At 49.5% G+C, this 27,875-nt stretch overlaps 1 protein-coding gene across 1 annotated transcript; it reads right to left on the reverse strand.

The window, feature by feature from the left end:
• Positions 1-27,604, reverse strand: SLC15A4 (solute carrier family 15 member 4). The gene is made up of 8 exons (XM_082853309.1): positions 27,063-27,604; positions 20,175-20,470; positions 17,600-17,768; positions 17,090-17,167; positions 16,212-16,380; positions 6,679-6,834; positions 5,439-5,597; positions 1-1,083 (listed from the first exon to the last, which is right to left on the reverse strand). The coding sequence occupies exons 1-8, from the start codon at positions 27,585-27,587 to the stop codon at positions 935-937; spliced, it is 1,701 nt and encodes a 566-aa protein (XP_082709435.1). The 5' UTR covers positions 27,588-27,604; the 3' UTR covers positions 1-934.
• Positions 27,605-27,875: the final 271 nt, after the last annotated feature.

Consider the following 27,875-nt stretch of genomic DNA (forward strand, 5'->3'; position numbering starts at 1 on the left):
TCATATTCGAGGTGCTTTTTATAATAAAATTACACCAAAAATACAGCAACAAATAGACAACGGTTTATTAGACAAAATGCGAACCCCCATGTCACGGAGAACAGTGCGACCAGCGTCGGTGACTGTGGACAGCCCCGGCCCGCAACGAGCGCTGCCAACGGCCTCCAATCACAGCGGTGCTGCTCGGAAGAGGGGTTTCCTTCCACCCACCATGGAGGGTCTTCAGTCTCGACGGTACCAGAATGAAATTGTACACAAGGACTGACCAGGCAGGGTTAAAACACGCGTTAGGCTGCTCTGCAGGCTGAGACGGAACACACAGTCTTAAATAGGTTTTAATGAAACATCGTGCTCTTAAGGAAAGAGCAACAAGAGAGCAGTGGCGATGGTTTGAGAACTCGGCACTACGTGAAGCAGCAGACAGAACACACTCACCACCAGCCTGCGCCGAGGACCCGCACGGGCGGGATCTGCGGCTCATGAGAGAAACCATCAGCGGGACTTTTCTTTAAAACCTCGCCAGCACTTGACCACGCTTTCATTTCTTAACAAACCCTCCCTTCCTCAATATAAACACATGTTTATTCATCAGAAGAAGAGAAAGTGAGAGCGTGTTTTGTGGGAAGGAGAGGATGAGATGTGTTTAAAATACCGGGACGCCAACCAGCACGGGTGTCGTCTCCCGAGACTTTGTACCCGCGGCAGCAGGTGTCTGTCAGAGGGGAAACCGGCGGCAGGGCGCCCGGGGGCCTTCGGCAGGGCTCAACCGCAGGAAGGCACTTACCTAGGCCGCGGGTGGAAAAGAGGGAACCAACCCCGGCACCACGCAAGTTTTAGGGAAGTCAGCCGTTTGCTCTGCGAGCCCCCAGAGCACCTTCCCACGGATCCATCTGTCCATCTGTCCGTCCAACAGACCTGACGGGCTGCAGGAGCATCAGGTCCTCCTGCCGGCGGGCGTGCCGTTTGCTCTCGGCCGCTGCAGGTCGTATTTCACGGAAACAATAAGGAAGAGCAGGAGGGTAGCGCCTTGAATAGCGGCCAGAAGAAAAAAGTAATAGTTCAGATAGCAGCCGTTGATGTTGCCTAGAGACAAGGAAAGAGAGCAGCACGGAGGCTGCACTTAGAGAGCGTTGAAAAGGTTTTACTTATTTAACTTGGTTCCTACGAAGGTCAGGGCGACATTTAACTGTGGTCATTAAAAAAGGAAAACAAGAAAGAGAGAAAAGAATCCTACCCCTAATTCAAACTACACAAGTGCTTTGTTTCCAAAGCCACTGTGAGTCAGCTGCGTCTCAACACGGGCTCCGGGCTGGGGCCTCCTGCCCCCACACGATGAGGGGCCCCCACCGTCTCCACGTCAGATCCTGCGGCGGACGGCCCTCCTCGCCTGGGTCTACAGTCTGCACACGCGCCAAGACCGCGCGTCGGGCCAGGACGCAGCCTGGACGGCACGTCAGGTGTGAGTGCTGGACTCCCGTGTCGTCACCTGACATCAAACGAAGTACCGTCACAGGCCGGGACAGACGGCTGAACACACACTCCCCGCGCTAGGGGAAGGCACAAGCTTGCTTTTCATGTTTCTCCTTAAAAAGTTCAGGCTGCAGGCTGATACACAGGCACCCACTTTAACCCTAAGAGCGGACACACTGAATGGCCGACTCTGGCCCGAGCACCACGCAAGGCGTCCTATGTGCAAGGCTCCGTTCAGTGCCTGATCAATGCCGAGGCGGCGGAGGTTAAGGGCATGGACCGCGGAGCTCCACCAAGGAGGCTCAAACCCCAGCGTCTTGGTCTCTGGGCCCAGGTTCCCTGCCTGTCAAATGTGGAGACAGCACCCGGGCCACGCGGCCGCCTCCTCTTCACGGGGCCCCATTAGGAGCCCCAGACCACACGTAGGTCCGGGGCCACCAGGGCTGTAAAGCTGCCGTCTGTCCCCTGAGCAGCGGCCACGCGACATGGAGACGCAGGGCTGTGTGGAGGGGACGCCGGGGCCGCACACAGCACGCCACCCCGGCTCCCAACAAAGACGGCGTCGCCGCAACCCTGGACGGTCTACCGCTGACGCTGCTGGTCACCCACTGGAAAGGGCCGGGCACACTGCCGAACAGAGGGGCAGACAGGGGCGGCGCGTCAGCAGCGTCTCTGGAGGACGCTGGCATCTTAGGAAAGCTGCTGTGCTCTCTGACCGGCTTCAAAAGCATCTCCCATTGGCTTATTTAAAACGCCAGACTTCCTTTCCTCTGAAGGTCTCGGTCAAGCTGGGTTATTCTGCAACTTCCTTTTTCTATCTGAACATATACTCATTAAAATCGGACGTTTAACACTGCTTTTATTTAACAGAACTAATGAACAGATATAATACACGTTTGTATAATAAGCACTCACACGTTTTTAAAGAATTCTCACTCCTTCGGGCTGTAGAAGACAGTGATTTCCTATGTTTGCTGCTCTGGGAAGAGATCCAGCACTACCTAGAATTCCTACCAGACCGTGTTATCTACTCAACAGCGGTCGGAGTTGGAAACAGTGGTTTAGACTGTGTTACTCAACAGTGGTCAGAGGTGGAAACAGTGGTTTGGTCCTGTTGTGGGTGGCCTCCACCCTGGACACAGAGATCCCGCCCCCTGGACCCTGGTTTGCAGACGCCAGCGCGGCAGTGCTGCTTGGTGCCGCCTCGGCGCGGCTGTCGTCGAAACACCACGCACGCCATTTGCAGTGCCAGCTCTGAAACATCAATCTCCCCAAACTAAAAGTCATTTACAACTTCCAAAGCTCAAAGCCGGCAGGCCGAGCAAACCGTGCGCCGTGTCTTCCCTGCCAGGGCCCGTCGCAGTCTGGCGTTAGGAAGGGTTTGCAGAACTGGGCCCACCACCTAAAAGTGATCACCCTGTACTTTCTTGGGCCTCTTCACAGACAGAAGGTAATCGCATGTAAACACGGTAAACTCTGGGTGCTTCCTATTTGATAAGACTGACTCCTGGGCCCCAATAAACAAGCTTCATGTGTCCCCCAAACATGTGCACAAGAACATTCCCAGCTGCTTTATTTGCAACAGCCTCAAACTGGAGACACCACGAACACCCACACGCAGCAGAACAGATAAATGAATTCTGACTTATTTGTACGGCGGATACTCCGCAGCAATAACGAAGAACCGATCACTGGGATGACTCTGAGAACGCAGTGCTGAGTGAAAGGCCACGGCCACGGACGAGAGAGGCCACAGGACTCAGCAGGGCCGACCTCAGAACAGAGTTCATCTTGCCGGGGGCTTAAGTCAGAAAGGACAGAAGGAACCCTTCCACGTCCTGCATTTTGATCTGGACGAAATGCACACCAGGCTGTGCACTTAAGACCAGTGCCCTTCACAGTACGGACGTGATCCCCAGTCTAAATAATAATAGTAACGAGGACAAGCAGGCCTGGGGCAGGACAGGGTGAGAAGGAAACAACGAGGGGAGAATCTGGGGACTCTTCCTTCAGACGTGGTCCTGGAACCTGACAGCAAGTTACCCACGTGTCAGTCAGGAAACGCTGAGCCAGCCCCACTGCCGCCGGAGCCCTAATGCAGGCAGGACCTGCCGAAAGGCAGAGCCGGGGAGAGCCCAGGACACAGAGAAGCCGTGAAATCTGGGATCACACCTGCTGCTCCTCCTACAGAAACAAGGATGTGGGGGCGGCGAGGAGGAGGTGTCACCTGTCCCATTCTCTCTCCAAACCACCGCCCGTGACAGCCACCTGCCCCTAACCACGCGGGAGCCGACCTGCCACGTCCTCTCACCTCACTGGACATGGGGCTCCGGGCAGAGGGACTGGAGGGAAAACAAGGAGAGGCCACCCTGCACTCCTGGACACGGCAGCCGATCCAGGACACACGACAAGGTACTTCTCTTTCGTGAAAATAACACAACGAACAGAATCCAGGTCCAACATCTGTCCACGTGTGCCACGTGCATCAATACCGGACATAAACCCCACAATGAAAAGTTTTAAAATTACCTGTCAGAAGTAAAGGATGAGTGACAGGTAAACTACCAGTTATTAAATTAGTAACGGCTGCAGGGGGAGGGATGGATTAAATCACTGGAAAGCAATGAGAATGACAGAAACCAATCGATCCTTTAAGATACACATGTAAGTAAAAAAACAGAATCTAGATCTCAAGAACTACCGAGGTGTGGTCCCGATAACAAGTCTTTCTTTGAAGGAGGTCTGTCACACGTACAAAACAGATTACGTGACACCAAGAGCACAGGAGAACTCCCAGAACCCTGTGTAACCGGACTTGCCCTCCGAGGGGCAGGAGTAATGAGCACAGCCCCCCTCAGCACAGCCAGGAGGGCCTGCCGCGCACACCACTGGCTCTCACAGCTGGACCAGCTGGACACATCACCAGTGGTGCCCGGGGGCAGCAGGGGCCCCAGTTTCTGGAAGCTGCATCAGGGGTCTCTGGGCCGAAACGCCCCCCTCAAGACGGGAATTTTAACTGAATCATGGGAGGGCTTTTGGAATTCTGCAATTTCTGGAGAACAGTCTCTAAGCTTTCAGCAGATTTTCAAGGGGATTTAGAACCTAGAAGTGGCTCAGTACCCAGGGGGTACTGAGCACAGAGAAGCCACAAAATCTGGGATCACACCTGCTGCTCCTTCTACAGGGGACGGCAAACGCCACACGCCTATACAAGGAAAAGCAATATGGTGGTTTTTACTGGTACGACATACGAAGAAGCAGCACACCTGCACCTCCCGGGTCTGCTTAAAGGCTACATCGATGTGGAAACAGCAAAGCTTTCATCTCTCGGGAGTGATTCTGCGCAAGCTGCCACCTACTGGCATTAGCTGTAAAACCCCATTAGGAGTGATAGTGAGTCGTACTTGTTTTTAACAAGGCAACTTATTATCTTTTTTTTTAACAGCAGGAAATTAAAAGGTACCGTCAGGAAAAGAAAAAAAATACGAAAATAAGATACTGGGTTGGCCAAAAAGTTCGTTAGGTCAGTGAACATGTTGTTCAATAAAGTTCTTCATGAAAATGAAAACGTGGCTTTACTTAAAACCGAACAAACTTTCTGGCCAACCTGATAAATGAAGGGAAATTTGTGATACAGATTTTATTTGCCTCATAATAAAATAAAACTAGTGCTGGACCTGAAGGTGGGAGGGTCAGTCTACTCATCACAGACGCGCCGAGAAAACAGCAGCCACAGAGCTGCTGCTGGAGGCCGACCTGGGGCAGGAGAGGCCCACCCGTCCCCAGGAGACCATCAGGGACGTGGGTAAACGAGGGCAGGCGGGTGGTCTGGCGGCGCGCAGGGAGCAGCCGGGGGCCCCCGGGGCAGCCCAGCGACGCTGACCGTCTGGTCCCGGGCGCCCCACGCGGCCCGAGGACTGGGCGCTGGTCACTGCCGACGGCGGGAAGGGGCCGCGAGGGGGACTTACCGAAGTCCGTGTGGCTGCTCATCCACCCGATGGCCTTGAGGGACACCAGTGCCAACAGGCCTGAGCCCACGAAGGACCCGACGCCAGAGAAGAAGAAAAACAGGCCCATGATGGCACTCTGCATGGACTTGGGGGCGGCCGAGTACGCGAATTCCAGGCCTGGGGAAGAAAAGGAGGGCGTTTCGGGAGGGGAGCAGGGCGCCCGCGCCGCTGCGCTCGGACACCCGGGCTCTGGGGCGCGGCTCTGAGACAGCACCCAGGCTGGTTGCTCGCCTGCTGCTGTCACAGCCCCTAGAACTCCGCGAGGTGGCCAGTCACCTCCCGCCTTCACACTTGAAGGCGGCATGTGACTTGTCAGCTCTTGGAATTTCTCGTTCCTCATGGAAAGAAAGAGTTTGAGGAAGCAAAATTTGCCTACATTCTTAACTAACGGGAGTTTGCAAACAAAGTACTTACACTAAAATGGGGAAATCTACTCAGGATTTCTATCTGAAAGGCCAGGTCTTTTAGAACAGCTTCAGCAGGTGCATCTATAAACCGAATCACCACTGTAATAAGCAGACGTGGAGATCTGCACTGTGCTCTAAAGGACGGGCCACCCGGTGCGACTCATTCCCTCCACAAGTTCATTAGCCAGTCCGCGTGAGCGCTGTAGGAGGCAGGAGAGGTGAAAAGTGCCGGCCTCCCAGCCCCACCGCTCTGGGCATCACTCATTTTCTCCTTCCCTCGCTCCCAGCAGCTGGGAACAGGCCTGCACGGAATTTACTTGTCCACATGCCACCACATGATCTCACCAATAGGGAAGAGAGGCCTGTGAGAACAGGTTTTAAAAATTAGGTTTGCTTCCTTATAAATCTGAACGGAGACACTGAGGGCCAGGCAGTGAGGGACGCCCGAGGCCCGGCCGTGGCGGCGGGACTGCAGGGCGTGGTTATTAGCAACTGCCAGGTAGCCCTTACGGGGGTCTTCCTTCTTCTATCCTCTCTCCTGTTGACCCTCTACGGTAGATGAACTTCATGTTGATGTTCTGGGGATCCTTTTACACCAAGAAAGGAGAGCCTCAGCCGTAGCATTGCTCTTTCCTCACCAATTCACATTCCGCACCACAACTGCCCACCAGCACCCACCAAGCACTGTGCTGTTTCCGTCTTGACGCGGCCTAACAAAGAAGGAAACAGCACGGGCTTTATCGTGCTGAGACAGGACTGGACGCGGACGCCCCGACAGGAAGGAACCTCACCTGCGATGCTCGCAAATATTTCACTGACGCCAATCAGCACGTACTGAGGGACCTGCCACCAGATTGGCAAATCCGCAGCATAGTAAACGACATTTCCAATGGTCTGGTTAATGGTCTTCTCCTTCACGAGGTCCAGCCGTTTGCTTTCCAAAATCCCTACAATTCATAAGTAGGTTATGAGCATTTGTTCATTAACATTTGCAATTAAAGTAAAAAACTAGATGCTTGGTACAAGATGTCTGTTGATGATTCTGAGAAATAGATGAAAGGATAATGCCCGATAACATAGCTTCCCCCAGAACCCCCCGACCTCAGGAATCTCCCTACTTTCAGCTTCCGAGGTAGGTTACTAAGAAACAGAGGTCATATAACCCACACTTCATGGGGGCGCCCTGCAGTGCCCTATAAAACCAGTGTTCAACGTGGTTAACGCAATCCTCAAATCTCTGGACTGCTCACCTAAACACCTTTCATTTCTCTTAAAAGGGGGAGCAGGGGAGAGCTAAACAGTCCTGCAATAAAAAGGTTACTCGTGCTATTTACTTATCAGAAGGTAATGAATTTGGAGATGTTTTTCCCCTCAAGGGAACAGATTTAAGCTGATTCACTGATCGTCATCACTATTACAACTACCACGACTACTACTAATGCCAGTTTCCTTGTGCAGGCGGGCTTAACCTTATCAGCAAAGTACAGTGGTCCCCCCTTCTCTCTGGGGGATACGTTCAAAACCCCCAGGGGATGCCTGAAGCCCAGGACAGTTCCACATCCTACATATACTATGTTTTTTCCTGCACACACATACCTCTGATAAAGTTTAATCTATAAATCAGGCACAGTAAGAGATTGACAACAGTAACTAATAATAAAATAGAACAATTATAACAATACACTGTAATAAAAGTTACGTGAAGGTGGTCTTCCCCTCTCTCTAAATATCTCATTGTACTGTGGGTATTTTCGGACCACCGTTGACCGTGGGGTCACTGACCACGGAAAGCAAACCCAGGGATAAGCGGGACGACTGTAACCCGGACTCTTCGAACCACCCTCTGCCCTCAGCAGCACAAGACCTCACTGGGTCGTCGGTCATCTGTCTCGCGGGGCGGAAAGACATGGGAAGATAAGCAAGACAGAAACAGCTACTCTCCACAAAACAAAACATAAGCAGGTCAATATAAAGCTTGAAACAACGTGTGGGACCGACTTCTCAAGGTAAAGGTGTCGCTAGATTGTGTTTTTAAAGGGTTCTAACTGCAGATGAAATAATGGGCCATAATATCTAATGTATATGTAAAAGCTTACGGATTTAAAACCGTATGAGGAAGGACAGGAGTCTGCGTAGAGGACAACGGAATATATTAAAAATATTCCTTTCAAAACCTGAGCATGAGAAAGGACCAGGGTATGACTGACGGGATGAAAGACAAACTCTGTAATCTGCAGCCCACAACATACCTCAAATGAAATGTGCAAACAAAGAGAAAACACATCAAAGGGCCAAGGGAAAGAGAGACCTCCCAGAGGTGAGTCGACCTTCACACCCGTCCTGCGACTGAGAAACACAGAGCGGGCCCAGGCGTGCAGAGCGGTCACTGCAGAGTGCCTGCTGCTCTGGAAAGGGGCGCGTGCAGCTCGGCCCAGCGGTTATCAGGACGCTGGTGATGGCATTGAGGGCCCTGTCCACAGCGACAGCTCTGCTCCCTGGCAGGGCAGCGGGCAGCACCAAGGGGGCCGTGGCGTCAGCCTGGTTGGAGCACCTTCAACGCACAGGATAAAGCACTGTGGGCTTCCTCTGCGTGGGCCGAGCTCCAGCCAGCCCGGGGCCACTGCCCTGAGACCGGAAGATCACTGCGCTGTGCTGGCCACCGACCCTCTAGCTGGAAGGACTCCGTCCAATCCAAGAGCAGAGGGGGAAGCACCCACTCAGCCTGTTTTAAGGGAATAAATATTGAAGCTGGAGAAGACTCTTGTCCTCCACAGGAAAGGCAAGAGAGGCTGAAGACAGTGCGTGTGTGTGTGTGTGTGTGCGTGTGTGTGTGTGTGGCTGCCTGTGTGTGCATGTGTTTGTGTGTGTCTATGTGTGTGCGTGTCTGTGCGTGTGCGTGCGTGTGTGTGCATGTGTCTGTGTCTCTGTGTGTCTCTGTGTGTGTGTGCGTCTCTCTGTGTGTGCACGTGTGTGTGTGTGCATGTGTGTGTCTGCCTGTGTGTGCGCATGCGTGTGCGTGTGCGCACACGTGCGCGTGATGGGGCAGTACTGGTGGGGACGATACACGGATTTAGTACTTCTGCAAGGCCTGGCAGAGAACGGAAGTAAATTGTCGGACGGGATCTGTTCTGCGCTCTTATTAGTTAGGAAAGCACGACTCCGTGAGGACTGGGGGTGAACAGTAACGGAAACGAAGGGGCGCTGGCAAGGGGGACACAAATAACGAGGGTCGAGCCCCAAGAGACAAGAATGTGAGAAATCACTGAAGCTCCTCTCTGGTGGGACGGATGGCCGGACAGCGCAGAGAACAGAGGCCGAGGGAGAGGGCGAGCCCTCCAGACGACGCAGGGGCTGCACAGCCCGCAGAGCTCCTGACGGACGGGCCCAGGAGCACCGGCACAGACCAACGTAAGGGCCGATGCTGGGAGAGCGCCACAGCCATCGACGGGCCAAACTCTTCAGTTAAAGACACGGACTCACATCACGTCAAAACGAAAGAAAACCCATCGCTGCGGGCGAGGCAAGAACTAAAGCGTAAAGTGGCAAAGGTCTGAGTGAGGGAGAGGACGAGCAGAGTCACCGAGAAGGGAGGCGTGACAACCACAGCGCACGGGCACCAAGAGAACACGCTGAAGGTCAGGTGCACGGCCCCGTGCCCGCAGCAAGCCCAGGAGAAGCAAGCCGGAGCCAGCAGCTGGGCAGAGACAGGGGCGCCGGCCTCAGAGACCGTCGGGGTGTGAGCTGGGCTTCCGCCGGGCCTTAGGGTCCCCGTGTGCGCCTCCCGCCACAGCGCTACTGCCCGAGGACGGCGCGTGCCCTCCCCAGGGACGACACAAGCCACAGACCTTCGTGAGTGAAACGTCGTCATCTGCTAGGAACGCAGCGAGGCTCTGAGACCCAGGAACCCTCTCGGTCCTCACCAGAGCGAGCAGATGGAAAGATGAGGCTTTGCCGGGCAACTGGTTGCACCGGAGGCCCAAGGGCAGACCCAGGTCCCGAACTTTATGGACACTTAACACCTGTGCCCTCGCGGGGCTCTGTTCTAATGGGCCCCGCCCAGACCACAGCATCCCTGGACACAGGCCATCGCCGTGATCCCAGGCCCCTGGCAGCACTGGACTTCAGGGCTCTTGCTACAAGGGATCTGACCCACTCAGCTGACGGTAGGACAACCTGCGAGCCATCCTATGTGGCACCCCACGAACGTTTTTAGAAAGTAACACTGGCCAAAACGGAAGCCTTGAAGTCCACAGTACAGAATTATAAAGCCAGGATCTTTCCCAGCTCCTCAATTAAAGCTTTTTCATTAACAAATGGAAAAACAAAAGCATCAATATTATGAAATGAAAAAAACTTCTGTAAAATTTCTCTTGGATCAAAAAGAAAATAAAAAACATAGTTTCAATATTCGTAGGGATAAAAAACACACTACAACAAATCAGAGTACAGGAGACCCTGGTAAAGCAACAGTAACAGGCCAATTCATGCCATTACATGGTTTTTACTGTTAAGCAAGAAAGAACAAAAACACGTGAAGAATTTAACTCAAGAAATGAGAAGAAAAACCCCACAAAACAAACCAAAGGTAATAGAAATTAATATCTTAAATTCTCTACTTAGAAAACATAAAAACAATCAAATGATAAATTCAAGACAGACGTCTAAGGAAAAATTATAAAATACAGTCTTGGCAAGCCTAATAAAAAAAGAGCACATAAAAAAGGGAAACTAGAAATGAGGAAGGAAACACATCAGATTTATTTAAAACACTATTTTTATCTCCACTCTAACAATTTTTCTAAAACTCAATAAATGATTTACTAGGGACATTAAAAAAATAAAAAGCTTAAGTGATTCAAGAAAAAACAAGATCTGTACAAAACTGAGAGAAAGATGGAAAAGTTACATTTCCTTTCAGAGAGGATGTACTCATATGATTTTCTAGGCAAAGACTTGGAACTTCCTGGGAGCACACAGATAATTCTCATCCTGTTAAAATACTCCCTGCCTTCAGAAATAGGGAGTTTGGACTTCCCTGGTGGCACAGTGGTTAAGAATCTGCCTGCCAATGCAGGGGACACAGGTTCGAGCCCTGGTCCGGGAAGATCCCACAGGCCACGGGACAACTAAGCCCGTGCACCACAACTACTGAGCCTGCGCTGTAGAGCCCGTGAGCCACAACTACTGAGCCCACGTGCCACAACTACTGAGCCTGCGCTCTAGAGCCTGTGAGCCACAACTACTGAAGCCCATGCACCTAGAGCCCACGAGCCGCACCTAGAACCCAAGTGCCACAACTACTGAAGCCCGTGCACCTAGAGTCCGTGCTCCACTACAAGAGAAGCCACTGCAATGAGAAGCCCGCGCACCGTAATGAAGAGTAGCCCCCACTCGTCGCAACTACAGAAAGCCCACGTGTAGCAACGAAGACCCAGCACAGCCAAAAATAAATAAATTTATTTTTTTAAAAAAGAAAAGAAATAGGGAGTTTACCAACACCTTTTATGAAGCTGTATAACCCTGACACCAAACCAGACTGATATGGGTTAGAAAGAGACGCACAGTCGCTCAATAAAAGCAGATTATTGAGCAGACTGGAATTAGCAGATTCCAATCAGACCTTTTAACAAACAGGGTGTATTTTAGAAATTCAGGAACAGTTAAATACCAGATGTTACAATAAATAAAAACCATGAGCAGCCAAAGGCGGGGGGGGGGAGTAAGGAGGGCATGCAATCGTCCCGAAAACCAAACTAAGATGTTCGAGAGAAACTCAACATCCACTTCTGCCAAAAAATACAAACTTGAAATAAAGCTTAGATACGTAACATCGTCAGGAATACGTATGCAGACTCAGAGGTGGGAGTGAACCTTCCACAGCGAGGGGCTGAAGGTGCGCTCGTCGAAGTCAGGGATAAAGGGGGTCATCCGTCACCACCAGCAGCCTTGGAGAAAGCCGGGCCACCCTGCCAAACAAGGAGAGACACAGGGAGGCGCGGCAGGAAGGCAGGAAAACGGGACTCCCCGACGGCCCGGGGTTAGAACTCAGTGCTCTCACTGCCCAGGCCCGGGCTCAGTCCCTGGTCGGGGAACTAAGGTCCCACAAGCCGGGCAGTGTGGCCTGAATAAACAATAAATGCCTTCTTTTTCTAAAGAAGGCAGGAAAAGAAACTATGTTCACTTCAAGACGAGCAACCATCTGAAAATAATTCACTGAAACTCAGAATTTTAAAAAATCTCCTAGGTGAGAAACCAAAATGCATAAAAGCAGTTAGGAATAAACCTAACGTAAAATGTACAGGACCTAAACGAAGAAGCACATAAGACTTCACGAGATGTCACAAACAAAATTAAAGGGAAAGTGAAAAAAATGGGAAAAATATTCGTAAAATGAGATAAAATTCTGAGTAGTGACAATCTACACTCTATTACAAGAAAAACCCACAAGAAAACTGGTCACAACACACCAACCGTACACAGAATAGAATGTCTGACACATTTTGGGAAAAAGTCTTAAGATCACTCCTAGTACACATTAAAGATACAGAATGCTGTAACCCTTCAGATAAGAGAAGATTAACAGGACACAATAATCAGTGTGACAAGGGCACGGTGAGATCAGACTCGCATTGGCACGCTGTTCTGGCCCTTTCACACGAGATGAGCACACACGTGCGGACGTGTCAGGGTGTGCACACAGCACTGCTTCAAGTAGGACAGACTGGAATCAACCCTCATGTTTAATAAGAGGACTGGTTTTAAAAACTGATAGTACAGCCCAAAATGGAATATTACGTCATTGTCAAAAACTATAATTTAAATTTGTAATTGACTTGGAAAAATGGTATGTATTATATATAGTATATAAAAATAGCTTATAAACTGTGAATAGTTTGTTCCATTTCTGTTGTTTAAAAAAGAACAATTTAGCTGTAATAAAATATTCTAGGAAGATATAAACACAGGTGTAGGCGTCATCACTGGATGGTGGGATTAGGAGTAAATTTAGGTCACCTCGCACTTCTATCTATGTATTTTTAACTTTTAAGGACCGTGGATTGACTCTGTGATAAGTTTGTTTGTTTGTTTGTTTTTGCAGTACGCGGGCCTCTCACCGTTGTGGTCTCTCACATTGCGGAGCACAGGCTCCAGATCCTCCCTGACCGAGGCACGAACCCGCGTCCCCTGCCTCGGCAGGCGGACTCCCAACCACTGCGCCACCAGGGAAGCCCTGATAACAGTTTTTAAAAAAGTGCTGTAGACCAGTGGCTCTGAACTCCTTCCTAACGAAAGCTATGACCCAAGAAAAAGGCACTCAGATGATTCTGTCTCCATTCCAGGATGCTCTCCATGCCCTGAAGTCCGGGCACAGACTCCTGCCTAAAAACCGCTGTGGTAATAGGGCATCCACGGCACAGCCGGGTGGAAGAGCAGACCGTGAGGCACACGGATGGGTACCGTCAGCCTGGGATGACGGAAGGTAACTCTGTCATGTACACACATCAAACAAGGATGCAGTGATTACACTTCCAGGGATTCGAGAAGTAAAGCAATTTCACTGCAGTGATTACCGTACCGTGAAAACTAGAATCCTCGACACCCAACAACAAAGGATTGCACGTGAATGTTTGACACGGAGGAAGGATATTTTAGGTTTGTTTTTTTTATTAAAGCAGGTGACGAAGTATAAACGCACACACACATCACATCATACTTAATTTTTCCCATGCACTTGCAGAATGGTGGTAGAGGATTTCCTTGGAAGCCCCTGGTGGAATTATGAGTGCTTAAATCTGGGTGTATGAGAGAGAGAGAGAGAAGGAAAAGGAGGAGGAAGGGGGAAATGAGGGGAGATGGCTCATCTGTATTTGGGGGATCTTTCTACCCCCCAATAGTAACAAGCGTAGCTTTTATTATATTTTTATGGTTTCCTTACACTTAGTATTCCTTAATCAGGCTCAAATCTGCTTACACATCAGTATCTCATTTTCGCAAAAACACAGAAGGTGTGTGTGTATGTATGCAGAGACACACAAACGGGATTAGACAGATACACACCATCCCAGGAACGAGCATGTCTGGGGAAATTACAGTTGCTTTTTATTTTCTCCTTTATGTTTCTAAGGTGCCCTTTTCTCCAGTGAGCATCTATGATGTTTGTAAATTAAGAACACACACAAGTTTTAAGGGGCAAGGAAATCTGACAAATTAACACACCTCTTTTTTTCTCAAGCAGACTAGAAGAAACCACTTGGACATGCCTGATTCTCATCTAAGAAAATTTAAAGAAAGAATTATTACCGGCAGGGATGGTACTAAATGCAAGATCCTGATTTATCATGGTTAAAGGTAGTAAGCTAAAAGGCAAAATAGTCTCTTTTCTATTAAAACTTTGGTTTGCTGTAATGATTTTAGGTCTGTATTCAAAGGTCTTTAATGTTCCAATTAAATAATATTCACTGGAGCTGGAAATGAAACGGCACGAAACACCAGTTACTGCTTACATTAAATTTAATAAATTGTGCTTAAGTCCAGGTGCCAGGTATTTAAACTCTTGAAACCAGTGGCCATTAAGCTCCTTCCCAACTTCTGGCCACTCAGCAAAGAGCGCCTCTTTAGGACACCAGCCTCAGCGGTGTTTTCCGCGTGTAAGTGATCAATTCAGATGCTGAAGTTCAGAGCGGCCGTGGTCACACAGTGCAGAGCACCTGCCTCTCTGCAGGTGCCCGTGGCCACCTGACGACAGCCCGACCTGCTGAGCAGGAAGTGAACTGCCGGCACGGCCCGCACTTTTAAGACAGCACTGCCTGCCCCGCTGGACAACAGTCACCTGTCTGCTGTCGTTTCCCACGTAAACAGGCAAAGAAACCACCGGGAAGCCCCTGGGGTTCTCAGGGCAGCCCGGAGAAGCTATTCAGCCATAAATGAAACTGGAAGACAAGACGGTATTAGAGGAACCAAGGCCGGAGTCTGCTAGAAAATGCCTGGGGAACCAGCAGCCTCCCCTTTCCCACAGGGAGAGGACAAGGCCTCCTTTCCAAGGGGTGTGAATGGCTGGTCGTGGCACAGAGAGGGGGCTCCCCAGCCCAGGAAGAAGCCGGGCCCACGGCAGGCACTCGGCACCACCCCCGCACAGCGGCTCTGCCCATCACCGATTCTGCGGCACGAGACCTGCAATCAGAGCCCCGCTGTAATCCAGCTCTCGTCTGCTCTGCCTTACCTCCCCATGTGCACAGGACTGGAAGAGAAACGAATCACACAGCAAGCACACAGCAGAAGCTTCATTCAGACACGCCCTCCCTTTAATTACCTATTTGATTAAGAAAAAACATAACTGTCTCCTAAGATGTCCCAGTGTCTGGAATACAGAATTCTTAAGCCTAGGGACTCATTTCTTTAAATCTATTGAGTACTATATCAATAGATAGTACTACATTTAGTACTGTGTTCACCCTGGCGAGAGTGGATGGAGGCTGCTGTGAAGCACTGTCGGAGAATATTAGATTCCATCTCAGCAGTGCTTAACATTATATTCCTCATGACAGAGATGACATATAGGTGATTCAGGAAAGCAGCTTTTCTTGTCTTGTTATATAGGTAAGCTATCTCACTGTTCAATCATTTTCAAATATTAATGAAGGAAGAGCTCCAAAGCAAGGTGAGAAAGTCAGCAACAGCTCAGCTTTATCAGCACACGATATTTCAGCTTATGCTTCAGAATCTAAGAATTATGCAAACAGAATGGAGCCCCCAGAAGGTGCTGGAATACTCAGGCATTAGTTCTTAACCTCTTTCTTTTTTTTCTGGGGGATGGAGGCTGGTTACAAACCTGTATTTGATTTAAAAACAAAACAAAACAAAACAACCTTTCTCTCCAGGAAGATGCACGTAAAATTTTACATAAAAGTGCAAAGGGTTCAGGGTATATAAAGCTGATTAATGGACCTGACATTAAGAATCACAGCTCTGAGGATTATTTAACACCTTTAATTTATGAAGTTTCATCTACACGGCAGTTAACAGTTGTCTAAAATCTAAATCACTAGGAGACAACAAGCCTTCTTTGATTCAACCCAAAAGTCACTTTCCAGAGCATTTCACTGGTTATAGTTCTAAAAAAAACAAACCAAAACAAAACAAAACCCAGACAAGTCCTTAGGAAAAAACGCTTAAGCTTCATAAATGAAAAACTAGAAAACAAACACCAGTCAGGGTTAGAATAACCCATATATGTCCTCTTGAAGTACACACACTTCCTGAGTGCCACGTGGCATGTGGCCACATTCCACATCACCCACAACCGGAACCGGAAACGGCTTCTCACCTGCTGCGAAGGCCGAGCACATCACAAAGAACATGCCCACCGCGATCCTTTTCAAGGACGATGGGAGCAGCCCGTTTCTTCTCAAGATGGGATCCACCAGTTTATCTTTCAAGGGAATTAACAGAAGGATGAGCACAGCATCGAACATGGTTAGCCAGGCTGCCGGAAACTGGAAGCGGGAAACACAGAAGACACCTGCTTATTTTTCTGCAGTGTCAGCACTCACGCATCTGACAACTAACATCTAAATGGGAAAAGCTTATTTCAAGAATAGTTCATCAGGGCTTCCCTGGTGGCGCAGTGGTTGAGAGTCCGCCTGCCGATGCAGGGGACACGGGTTCGTGCCCCGGTCCGGGAAGATCCCACATGCCGCGGAGTGGCTGGGCCCGTGAGCCATGGCCGCTGAGCCTGCGCGTCCGGAGCCTGTGCTCCGCAACGGGAGAGGCCACAACAGTGAGAGGCCCGCGTACCGCAAAAAAAAAAAAAAAAAAAAAAAAAAAAAAGAAGTTCATTTGTATAAAGTATAACCTCCTAGGAAAATAGTCTGTCTCAAGACACTGGTACTGAGAAAAGGCTTCCACTTCTAAAGGGATTTGCGTTTGTTTTTCTGTGCTTTCTCGGGGGAAAGAAGAATCAGGTAAAATGTTAACGTCAGGAGTCAACTTAATCTAGCAAAGGACATAACCAATGGGAAACAGTCTCAGAAATAAGCAAACATTCCATTTCAACATTCCATTCAAATTCCATTTCAACATTCAAGGAATGCTTTTAGTTCAAGCTAACTGCTGTCATTACAAAGTATCTACCATTGGTAGAAGGAATCCATTTGTCACGTAAACCCCCAAAGACAATTTTCAGATCATTTCAGCTGTTCTCACCGTATGAGGATTGGTTGTAATACTGGAAATTTCTGGAATCTTCAAATGAAGACTTTGTAAAACATACGTCGTCTGCATCTGGGTGTAGAAAGCAGCTGTCATTACATGAGCACGGCTGTCACTCACTCGCAGCGTGCGCCCTCCCCCAGACTACACCGCGCTGAGACTTGCAACGCTCAGGTTTGAAAACACGGGTCAACTACTTGGTCACCATAAAAGTTGTCTGGAGATGAACTTTGAAAAAGAAGTAACCATTATCCCAATGAGAAACCATATTAAAAGGTGGGGTCTGGAAAAACAGAAGCATCCCCATTCTTAGCTTCGTTTTAAGGTTTTCAAAACATTTCAATCAGCAAAAAGGAGTCCATAACTAAAAACAAGATTCCGAGACCCTGAAGACTCGTGACAAAGAAAGCCAGGAACCCTGCGCACTTCAGTGATGGCCAAAACGAGTGCCGGGGGGCGTTCACGGGGAGACAGAGGAAATGAAACCTGAATGTCACCACTCACTTGAAAATACACTGTCCAGTAAGGTATCAAAGCCAAGAAAACGGGGACAATCTTGACAAGGGCTTTCACATCTTCCACTTTATCTTCCGGGAATGGCCCTCCATGAGACATCTTACATGAATCAAACAGACTGTGTTTAGAAGATTGCTGAAAGACTCCAATGCCTTCACTTTGGGAAATAAAATGAAGGAATTAGTTTTCTTCCACCCCCAGAAATCAATTATTTGGTAACAAATTAAGTTTGGAGGTAGGAAACCAGCTTGCTGTGCTGAATTTGCTCCAACTCCATTCTGCTACCTACTAATGGTCCCCACCCAGTACAGCTACCTAGATTATTCCTCAACACTGGGACACATGGACACAGCTGGCAGAAGGACTTCCTAGCCAGAGTGAGACTGTAGCCACCATCCTTTTCTTGAGACTAGGAGACATGATAGGATCGCCCCTCACCGTCTGAAAGGTGGCTGACCTCACCCCCAGCGTTGTCACCCTGGCCACCAGCCCCACTGTGCTGAGGAAGGCCCGCAGTTTCATCCGAAGCTGATGACAACTACGTCGGCTGCATGACTGGGTGAGCATCTGAAAAAATTACTGTGCTGGACTGTTTGGATTTTAAATTAGGTCATTTATCAAACGTCAAGACTTGACGACCACACCGACGGTTACAAACCCGAGCTGCTTTACTATTACACCAGTGTGACTGGGAGGGAGGCTCTCAGGGAAGCCACCAGCTCTTCCGTGAAGGAAGAGCCGAGAGGGGAAGGGGCGATGCTTCTGGTGATGATGGTAACTTGACGATGTGACCTTCCACAAAAGCATCCTCATCAGTTAGTTAGCGTTAACCGGGCTCTTATTAGCTCACTGAGGCCTCACACTGATCCTATGAGAGGGGTCCTTTCCCACTGCACGAGAAGGAAAAGAAGGCTTTACAAGGTCATAAACCTGCCCAAGGTCATACAGCCCTAACCTGTGCGTAAAGAGAGCACAGCTGGAGAATTCTCTAGACCATCAACTTTTCTGCAAGCTGGTCCTTTTCTAATTGTGCCAAGGAAGACTTCAAAAACCAATCTAAAGGGAAAACAGATTCCTAAGTCCAAACTGACTTCGCCATGCCACGTGTGCATTAAAACCCAAGTGTCCACAAAGCAATGGTGTTCTCTCGCAGAACTGTCTACTAGGTACCACCCACACAGACACACCGAAAATTTAACAGTATATTTTGCTAATGGCATTCAATCTGTAGCCTAAACATCTAGGATCTGAAACCCTGCTTCTGCCTAATTAAAATGAGGCCCCGGTAAAGCACTACTGCTTGCTGCTGAGGCAATGAGGCTTCAACTGTTAAAAATTCTTTAGTGTGGTCCCACCAGCTGCAGTTCTGAATTATGAGTCTGAATGCCACACTGACCCACTAGAATTCCAGGGCACTGGGGTGGTTAGCTGTGCCGGAATTCCGCACGGGGACAGCTGAAGCAGCTAGAGACGTTTAGCCGGGAGCGAAGGGGCAGGGCCATAGAGCTGCTTTGGTACGGGAACATCAGACAGCTGTTATGGCTCCAAGGACATAAATTAGACACACGCAGACAAGCCAAGAGGGGGCAGACAGACGCGGGGTCGGCCTGCAGAAGGTTCCTGCAGGACGTCAACCTCCGGCTCAGGGACTGAGCGCCCATCTCAACACCGGCCTCAATCAAAATATTCCAAGAGGCTCAACTCCAAAGGGTCCTGGGGACTTTTCTGGGAGGATGGACATACTCTGTATCCTGAATGCACTCTGGTTACATGATGGCATCTGTCACAATTCCCAGAACTGTATAGGCAAAAGGGACGTATTTTACTACAGGTTGTTGTTACATCAAAAAGTAACAACAAAAAAAATTCTGAAGTCTCTTTTTGAGCTAAGTTCTGGACTTTTCTTCATTAATCTGCATCTAGGGTGACTGACATTCCGCCACAGTTTGCCCAGGACTCCCCGGGCCCCGGGACTCTGGGCTTTAAGACCTCAGGTCATGGGCATATGGTGCTAAAACCGGGAAGTCCCCGGCAAAGGGGATGACGGAGTTACCCTACCTGCATCTCAGTTCTGCTCTCCTGCCCTTCTCAAAGAGCGGCTGCAGTGACCCCTGGGGGACGGGCCACGGGAACCCGCACAGCAGCTTCCTGCTTAAGGAGCACAGACAGGCAGCGACCACGTAAGTGACTGCTTGGTTTCTCATTCAAAGGAATGCATCAAGTAGTACACTGACTCTTCGATGCCCTTGGCAAGGTTCTGTCTTTTATCACCTTTACACGACTGCGTAGTCGGGAACCTCCATCTTACACCAGCAGTGGGAGGAAGGCCAACGTGCAGATCAGAAATGAAAAGCGCGAGCCCAGGAGGGAGGCCGCCGGTCTGTCTTTAAGATGGAGACAAAGTACCTCACACTCGCCTCCTGCAGCTGGCGTGAGACATTGCAACCTCAGCCCCGTGTCCCCCTCCACGGTGAGCACAGGACAGACATAAGCCAGCACTTTATTTATGACGGTTGGTAAGTCACGTGGAAAACTGAGCCTGTGATGAGAATAAAGTGCTCACCCACTAGGACTGCGTTCCCTGATTTGCTTCTGGGGGCAGCACGAATACACCAGGATCCTGAACACGTCAGTGAAGGCGCTGCCATCGGGCGGCTTGGTGATGAAGAAGGTCTGGCCGCAGAGGAAGGCCACAAAAGCCACTCCGATGCAGACAGCGGGGATGGTGTAGCCGGTGACAAAGCTCACGTTCTGCTGAATGTAGGCAATGCCCCCCAGAGAAACGATTGCTCCCAGATTAATGCTCCAATAAAACCAATTAAAAAATCTTCTCGTGGCTTCTGGACCGCGATCTTTAACCTAAAATAACCGGGAGGAAAAAGACTTAAAAACGTGTGATCATCCTCAAGGATGAAAAACATATACGATGTTTTCATATATTACTATATCTTTATATCAATTACTGTTGTCACCACAGCCTTTAAGAGAGGCAGCACATGGGAATTCCCTGGCGGTCCAATGGTTAGAACTCTGCACTTTCGCTGCCCGGGCCCAGGTTCCATCCCTGGTCGGGGAACTAAGATCCCACAAGACGCAGCCAAAAAGTCCAGAAATGTAGCCAATCAATCAAAATGGTGTTTACAGATACAACCTGCCAAAAAAATGTATCTTTTATGCTTTTAATTACTGCAGATTCTGGGTAGTGTTTCTCTTAACTCTACTTAGATCCAACAAATCCTAGAGAGTTTCTCCAAGTATCTCCCGTGGACCACCTGCTTTGGAAACGCCTGGCATGCTCCTTAAAAATACAGATTCACAGGACCCACGTTCCAGGACTACCCAATCACCATCTCTGGGGTTGGGGCCCAGGAATCTGCATTTTAAACAACTTTCCAGAGGACTTCTACTCATAGCCATATAGCTCCACGCCTTGATAAATCTGGAACTAGGGGAAAATTACAGACAAACTAAAACCGCATGCCATTTTTAGACCAGGAAGCCTCTCAATGGAATCAGGAGAAGTTCTGATAAGGACAGAGATCCCTGGAAGGCGCAAAAATCACTGATTTCCTCAACGCAGACAAACACAAGCACCAGGGAACACAAGCGAGTTCCAGGTGCGCACTGTCCACAAGACCTGCCCAGCCGGAGCCCGTCCTGGCAGGGACAGTCCGTGTGGGGTGGGCACCCCGTGACGTCCCTCCGAGGATGGCTTCTCACATCTGCGTGGACACCACGAGAATGTGCTCTGCACCAGCCAGAGTCATTCCTAGCCAGTTTCACCTCATAAGAGGTTTAAACAAACTTTATTAGCTAAAGGCTGACAATGGACCATGTACAAAGACTGTCAGGTGTTATGTGTTGGGAACTTCTGTTGTCTCGTCCTTAAGTTACAGGTTGTGAAAAGGCTGGACAATTCCTGGTCCAGTAACAGATCTGAATTCTGATCCACAGAGCAATCTCCTTTCCTAAGTAAGAGAGGAGGTTTTCAATGGGGGCCTAAACAACCAGTTGTGATGCACAGAAACTACCTTTTTAGCAGTCATATTATGCAATATGACACTTTAACCTCTACTTTTTAAGATTAAAGTACAGGTGTAAATATACAGTCAAAATCGTTTGTTCCTCCAAAAAAATTTAATCCAAAATGATTAAACATGGATATTGTGATAACAAATAATATGCCTGAAGTAATTATCTGGTAACCCCCGTCTCAAACTGAAAATCTGAGTTTTAAATAAGCCGCAGCAGGAGGAGGAGCTTAAACTTGGCCCCCGCACGTCAGAAGGGAGCAGAGGTCCTGGACCAAACACTGGCATGATCACTGAATAAACGATCTGTACGGAGGATGCCTTACATTTCTAAGACAGCTCTCCATGAGAACACAACGCGTTTTTTTTTTTTTTTTATCATTTTTGGCTGCGCCATGCCGCTTACAGGATCTTACTACCCCGACGAGGGATCGAACCCGGGCCCCCGGGCAGTGGAAGCGCGGAGTCCTAACCACTGGAGCGCCAGGGAAGTCCCCACAGTGCGTTTAAATGTCACAAAAATGGACTCAAATATTCATGCTATCCTGGAAACAGACCAGAGGGAAGAAAAAACTGTAAGCAGACACGGTTACAGAGAAAATTTAACTAAAGATATAAAAGCAAGTAATTAGGGAGGGGGGCAAGCTTAAAAGGGGGCCAGTAAACATAATATCTAAAGTTAATGCAGGGGCTTCCCTGGTGGCGCAGTGGTTGAGAATCCGCCTACCGATGCAGGGGACACGGGTTCGAGCCCTGGTCCGGGAAGATCCCACATGCCGCGGAGCAACTAAGCCTGTGTGCCACAATTACTGAGCCTGTGCTCTAGAGCCCATGAGCCACAACTACTGAGCCCGTGCTCTAAAGCCCGTGAGCCACAACTACTGAGCCCACGTGCCACAACTACTAAGCCCGTGCTCTAGAGCCTGCAAGTTACAACTACTGAGCCCGTGCTCTAGAGCCTGCGAGCCACAACTAATGATGCCTGTGCGCCTAGAGCCTGCGAGCCACAACTACTGAGCCTGTGCTCTAGAGCCTGCGAGCCACAACTACTGAGCCCGCATGTCACAACTACTGAAGCTCGTGAGCCTGGAGCCCGTGTTCCACAGCGGGAGAGGCCACCGCAGTGAGAGGACCGCGCACCGCAACAAAGAGTAGCCCCCGCTCGCCGCAGCTAGAGAAAGCCCGTGCGCAGCAACGAAGACCCAACGCAGCCAAAAATAAATAAATTTTAAAAAAATTTAAAAAAAAAAGCAGACAATATACGTTTTAACTGAACTATATATCGGCCCTTCCCAGTATCTATAGTGGCACAGCACACATCTGGTAAACTTGGCAGTCGACTTATTTGAACTTCCAAGTGTAATTCACTAAAATTACTTCAGGAACCTAAGCCTATCACTAGACCCTAAATAACCACATAGCAGTAATTTTCTTACAGGAGCCTGCTGGCTCCTATAAACCGCAAGTCACATGCCTCCATGCCCTGGACTGACACCCGCACTTCATGTGGGTCACATTACGTCACCATCTGTACACCTGCCTCCAGCCCTACCCAACCAAGGGTAAACGGGACCATCATATGACCGGTCAAAAGACACTGCTGCGGTCAACTCAGAGAAGTGCAGTTAAAGGAACAGGATCCTGGGGAGTGAGTCAGACAGTTGGCTGATTTGGAAAAATTCCTTTAAACACATAACAGCGTAACTCTTTTTTTCCCCTCTAGAAAAAATGTATCTTTGCTCTCTTTGTCTGTAAAAAAGAGTTCTTTCAGTTCACTCCTTCAACTACAGGAGCCATCCATTTAGAATGACTGTGACCTTTGAGGAAGGTTAATCCCTCGGGGGAAAAGACGGGGCTGACATGATTTACATCAGCATCACCCCCGGACTCTGGTGTGCATCTTCCTTCAAAAGTCAGCTAAGGCCTCCTTCTCAGGGCTGCACAGCATGACCCCATTCATCTCTCACTCAGAGGGCCTCCTAGAGGCCCTGTATCGCAGACAAAGGCGTCAGTGATAGAGAAGCATAAAGGTACCTTCAAAGTATTACTCAACCATAAAAAAGAATGAAGTAGTGCCATTTGCAGCAACATGGATGGACCTAGAGATGATCATACAAAGCGAAGTCAGTCAGACAAAGACAAATACCATATGATATCACTTATATGTGGAATCTAAAATATGACACAAATGAACTTATTTCCAAAACAGACTCACAGACATAGAAAACAATCTTATGGTTACCAAAGGGGAGAGCTGGGGGAGGGATACATTGGGAACTTGGGATTAATAGGTAACACACTACTATATATAAAATAACCAACAAGGTCCTACTGTGTAGCACAGGGAACTATATTCAATATCTTGTATAACCTATAAAGAAAGAGAATCTGAAAAAGAATATACAAATGTATAATCCCGCAAGCCGTGCGGCACCTCTCGGGGACGCCTCTCAAATCCCCTTCAAAGACCAGCAAGCACCTGGCACACAGCAAGCACCTTGGCGGAAGGCTACTAATATTTTCCTCTTACATGTTTTTTTCACTGAGATACAATTCTCATAATAAAAAATTCACCCTGTTGAAATGTACCACTCAGTGGTTTTCGGTCTACTCACAGATGTGCAACCGTCTCCTCTATCCAATTCCACATGTCTTGTCACACCAAAAAGAAACTTCCTCTTACAGTAGCTTCCCTTTCCCCTCTCCTGACTCCTGGCAACCACTAACCTCCTCGTCTTTGTGGACCTGTCTATTCTGGACATCTCATATAAATGGAATCACATAACATGCCGTGTTCTGTGCCTGGCATCTTTCAGGGGCATGATGTTTTCAAGGTGCATCCACGTTGAAGAAAGTACTTCATCCCTTTTTACTGCTGAAGGATATTTCACGGTACGGAGAGAGCACACGTGCTTTATCCACCCATCAGTTGATGGACATCCCCTTAACTTTTTAGTAAAAAAAATTTTAAACATACAGAAAAGTTGAAAGAATAGTAAAGCATACACTTCTATAGCCTTCGTTTACAGCCTGAGTTCTTTTTCTGTATAGATATGAAGTACTCTTTGGGCTGAACCATTTAAAAATAAGTTACAGCATCATTATTTCACCCCAAAGATTTCATCATGAATCTCCTAAAAATAAGGCCATTCTTCTACATAACACAAACCATTATCACACCTAAGAAAATTAACACCAACGCAACTTTATCTAATATGTGGTCTATAATCAAGTTATCACAATCGTCCCAATAAATGGCTTTTAGAAAAGCTGGGCCCCAATCATGAAGCACATGTTGTGTTTGGCTGTCAAGTCTCTCTGATATCCTTAAATATAGAGTGGCTCTCCTTTGTCCATGGCAGTGTCACGTTAGAGACGATGAGGTCAGTTCTCTTGCAGAAGAGCACGTTTCTTTTTAAGGTCCACATCTAATTACACATCAAAAGAGCGCAAATTCTGTCGTGCCTTCTAGAGAACCTCTACAGAATCACTCATTCTTTTCAGGAATATTAATCGTCTATTATCTACTGGAGAGCAGGAATTTTTAAGTCAGACTTTCCGGGTTTAAACCCAGCTCCTCCACTCACGTGCTGTGGACCTGGGTAGGTCAAACCACCCAAGCCTCCGTTTACTGTAAAACAGGGACAATTCGGGATATAAATTGTTGCAAGGTGTTAGATAAGATCGCATAGGAAGAGCGCTCGGTACAGTACGGGGCACAACCTAAACACTCAGGGCGCACTTTAGTCCTGTGGTCTGGCCTTTAAAGATGGGTAATCCCAGTCCTGTGCCTTCGCGGTTGGCCTGTGAGCTGCCGGCACCCCAAAGGCCAAAGCCGTCACAGAATGCCCATCTCAGTTAAAGGACACATTAAGAAATCAGACCTGCACCTAAACCCTGGCTTGACCGCTCACTACCTATAGGACAACAAAAGAAATAAATCTTTTTGCACCTCCATTTTCTCATTTAAAACATGGGTATGAGATTCACATGAGATTCAAATGAGTTCACGTATGGAAACCACATTCCACGGTGCAGAGAAGGAAGTGAAGAATTCAGGACATTAGGCAACTAGTATTTCCAACATCATTATAAGGCGTCGCCTTTCACAGGGGTAATTAAAGTTCAGATGCAGAGGCCAGGCTCTTGCACCCTGGCTCAGTCACGACTAGCTCTGTATCACTGGGCAAATGATTTAACCTCTCAAGCCCCAGTTTCGTCATCTGTAAAATGGGCACGGTAACAGCAGAGGAGTCCTATGAACTCTGACAAAGTACTCGGCACGCGGCCTGATGCACAGTAAGCCCTCCGTAAATGTTCGCAATCACATGGCTACTTAGCGCAAAAACCCAGGAGTTATCTTCCCTGTTGCTTGCGTAAGATCCACCAGCAATCCCGGCCCCTCTACCTCCATAACTTATCCTGAATCGACCACTTCACTCCGTGTCCACTGCCCCCGTCCTAGTCCAAACCTCTCATCTCTCACCTGGCCAGTGAAACAGACTCCTGCCTGATCTGTCTGCTGTCAGCACTTCCCACACAACCTAGTCTCTATACCTGACATCCGCAAACTTTTTCTGTGAAGGGGCAGGGTGTAAATAGTTTAAGTTTTAAGTGACGTTCAGTCTGTCACAACTACTTGATGCTGCTACCATATTGTGAAAGCGGCCACAGCATATGTGACCAGGAAGGTCCAGGGCTGTGTTCCAATAAAGCTTTATTTGTGGAAGCTGAAATTTGAGTTTCCTATCATTTTCATTTGCCACAAAAATATTCTTTTTACTTTTTTCCTATCGTTCAAAAAACTAAGTACCAGTCTTATTCTTAGCTTGTGGGCCCTCCAAAAACAGGAAGTAGACCAGATTTGGCTGGCAGGCCACAGCTGCCAGGCCCACGCCCTACAGAGACTGAATTTTTTAGAAACATAAATCAGATCACATTACCCCTGCTCAAACCCCCAAAAAGGCTCCCTACTGTATTCAAAACAGACCTCAAACTCTTTACAAAGCTTCACATCACGAAGCACCTGCCTGCCACCCCTGTTCCCACTTCTTCTTTTGTTTGAAACATACTTGTCGCATAACCTGCCAGAAGTTTAAGGCGTACAGTACGTACAGACTTGGTACACTGATGTGTTCTGTACTGCAACACGACTGCCACGGTAGCTGCAACATCCCGCTCTTCGGGCCCCAGGGCCTTTGCACTTGCAGAGGCCCAGTCCAGAAACCGCTCTGCTCTCCCCCAGGTCTCAACTCCTAAAGCCCCCCCCAACTCCTAAAGGCCCCCTCTTAAAAAAAGGAGGCCCCTCGGTCTGCTGCCCCCGCGCGCCAGCGCCCACCCTGCGCGGTCCCCCACGGTACTTGGGTTTCCTGGTCCGCGGGCGACCCCGCCCCCTCGCCCCGCACCTGCGCGGCCCTCACCTGGTCGGCGCCGAAGGGCGTGATGTTGGCCTTGACGGCGCCCACGCCCAGGCCCACGAGCGCGAGCGCTGACAGCGCGGCGGGCGCGCAGTAGCGGTCAGGCGCGTCGGCACACGGCTGCGCCGAGCAGTTGCGGAGGCGCGTGGGGCGGGGGGCCCCGCAGAGCGCCGTGCGAGTGGCAGGCGCGGCCAGCAGCGGGAAGGCCAGCATGCCGAGTAAGTAGAGCGCCAGGCTGAGCAGGATGGCGCGCGCCCGGCCGAGTCGCGCGTCGGCGAGCCAGCCCCCGAACGGCGACACCAGGTAGGTGAGGCCCATGAAGAGCAGCAGCGCCTGGCTGGCCTGCGCGCCCTCCCAGCCGAACGCCGTGCCGTTGAGGAACAGCACCAGGTTGGCCGTGACGCCGTAGAAGGCGGCGCGCTCCAGCAGCTCCGTCAGCAGCACAGCCGCGCACGCCGCGCGCCGGCCCTCGAACGCCGGCCGCCGCGCTCCCAGCAGCGGCGTCCGCTCGTCGCCTGCGCCCGCCATGCGCCCCACAGCTCACCAGCCGCTCCACTGCGCTGGGCTCAGCCCGGCTCTGCCGCCGCTGCCGCCCTTCTCGCGATACTAGGCTCGCCAGCCTTCTCGGCCCGCCCCGCGAGCGTCCCTATTGGGCGAGCCCGCCGTGTCGCCCGCCGGGACTTCCGGTTCCGCCCCGGAAGCCTGCCCCGGCGGGAGACTTGCTTCTGCTAGCGGTGGTGCCGGAGTGCAGGAGTGTGACCGCAGAGAGGTTTTTAAAAGTGAAATCAGAGGCAGGCCCTCCGAGGTTCCGAACCC

Source organism: Leucopleurus acutus, assembly GCF_964270905.1.
Source record: "Leucopleurus acutus genome assembly, chromosome: 13".
In the NCBI taxonomy this organism is placed as follows: Eukaryota; Metazoa; Chordata; class Mammalia; order Artiodactyla; family Delphinidae; genus Leucopleurus; species Leucopleurus acutus.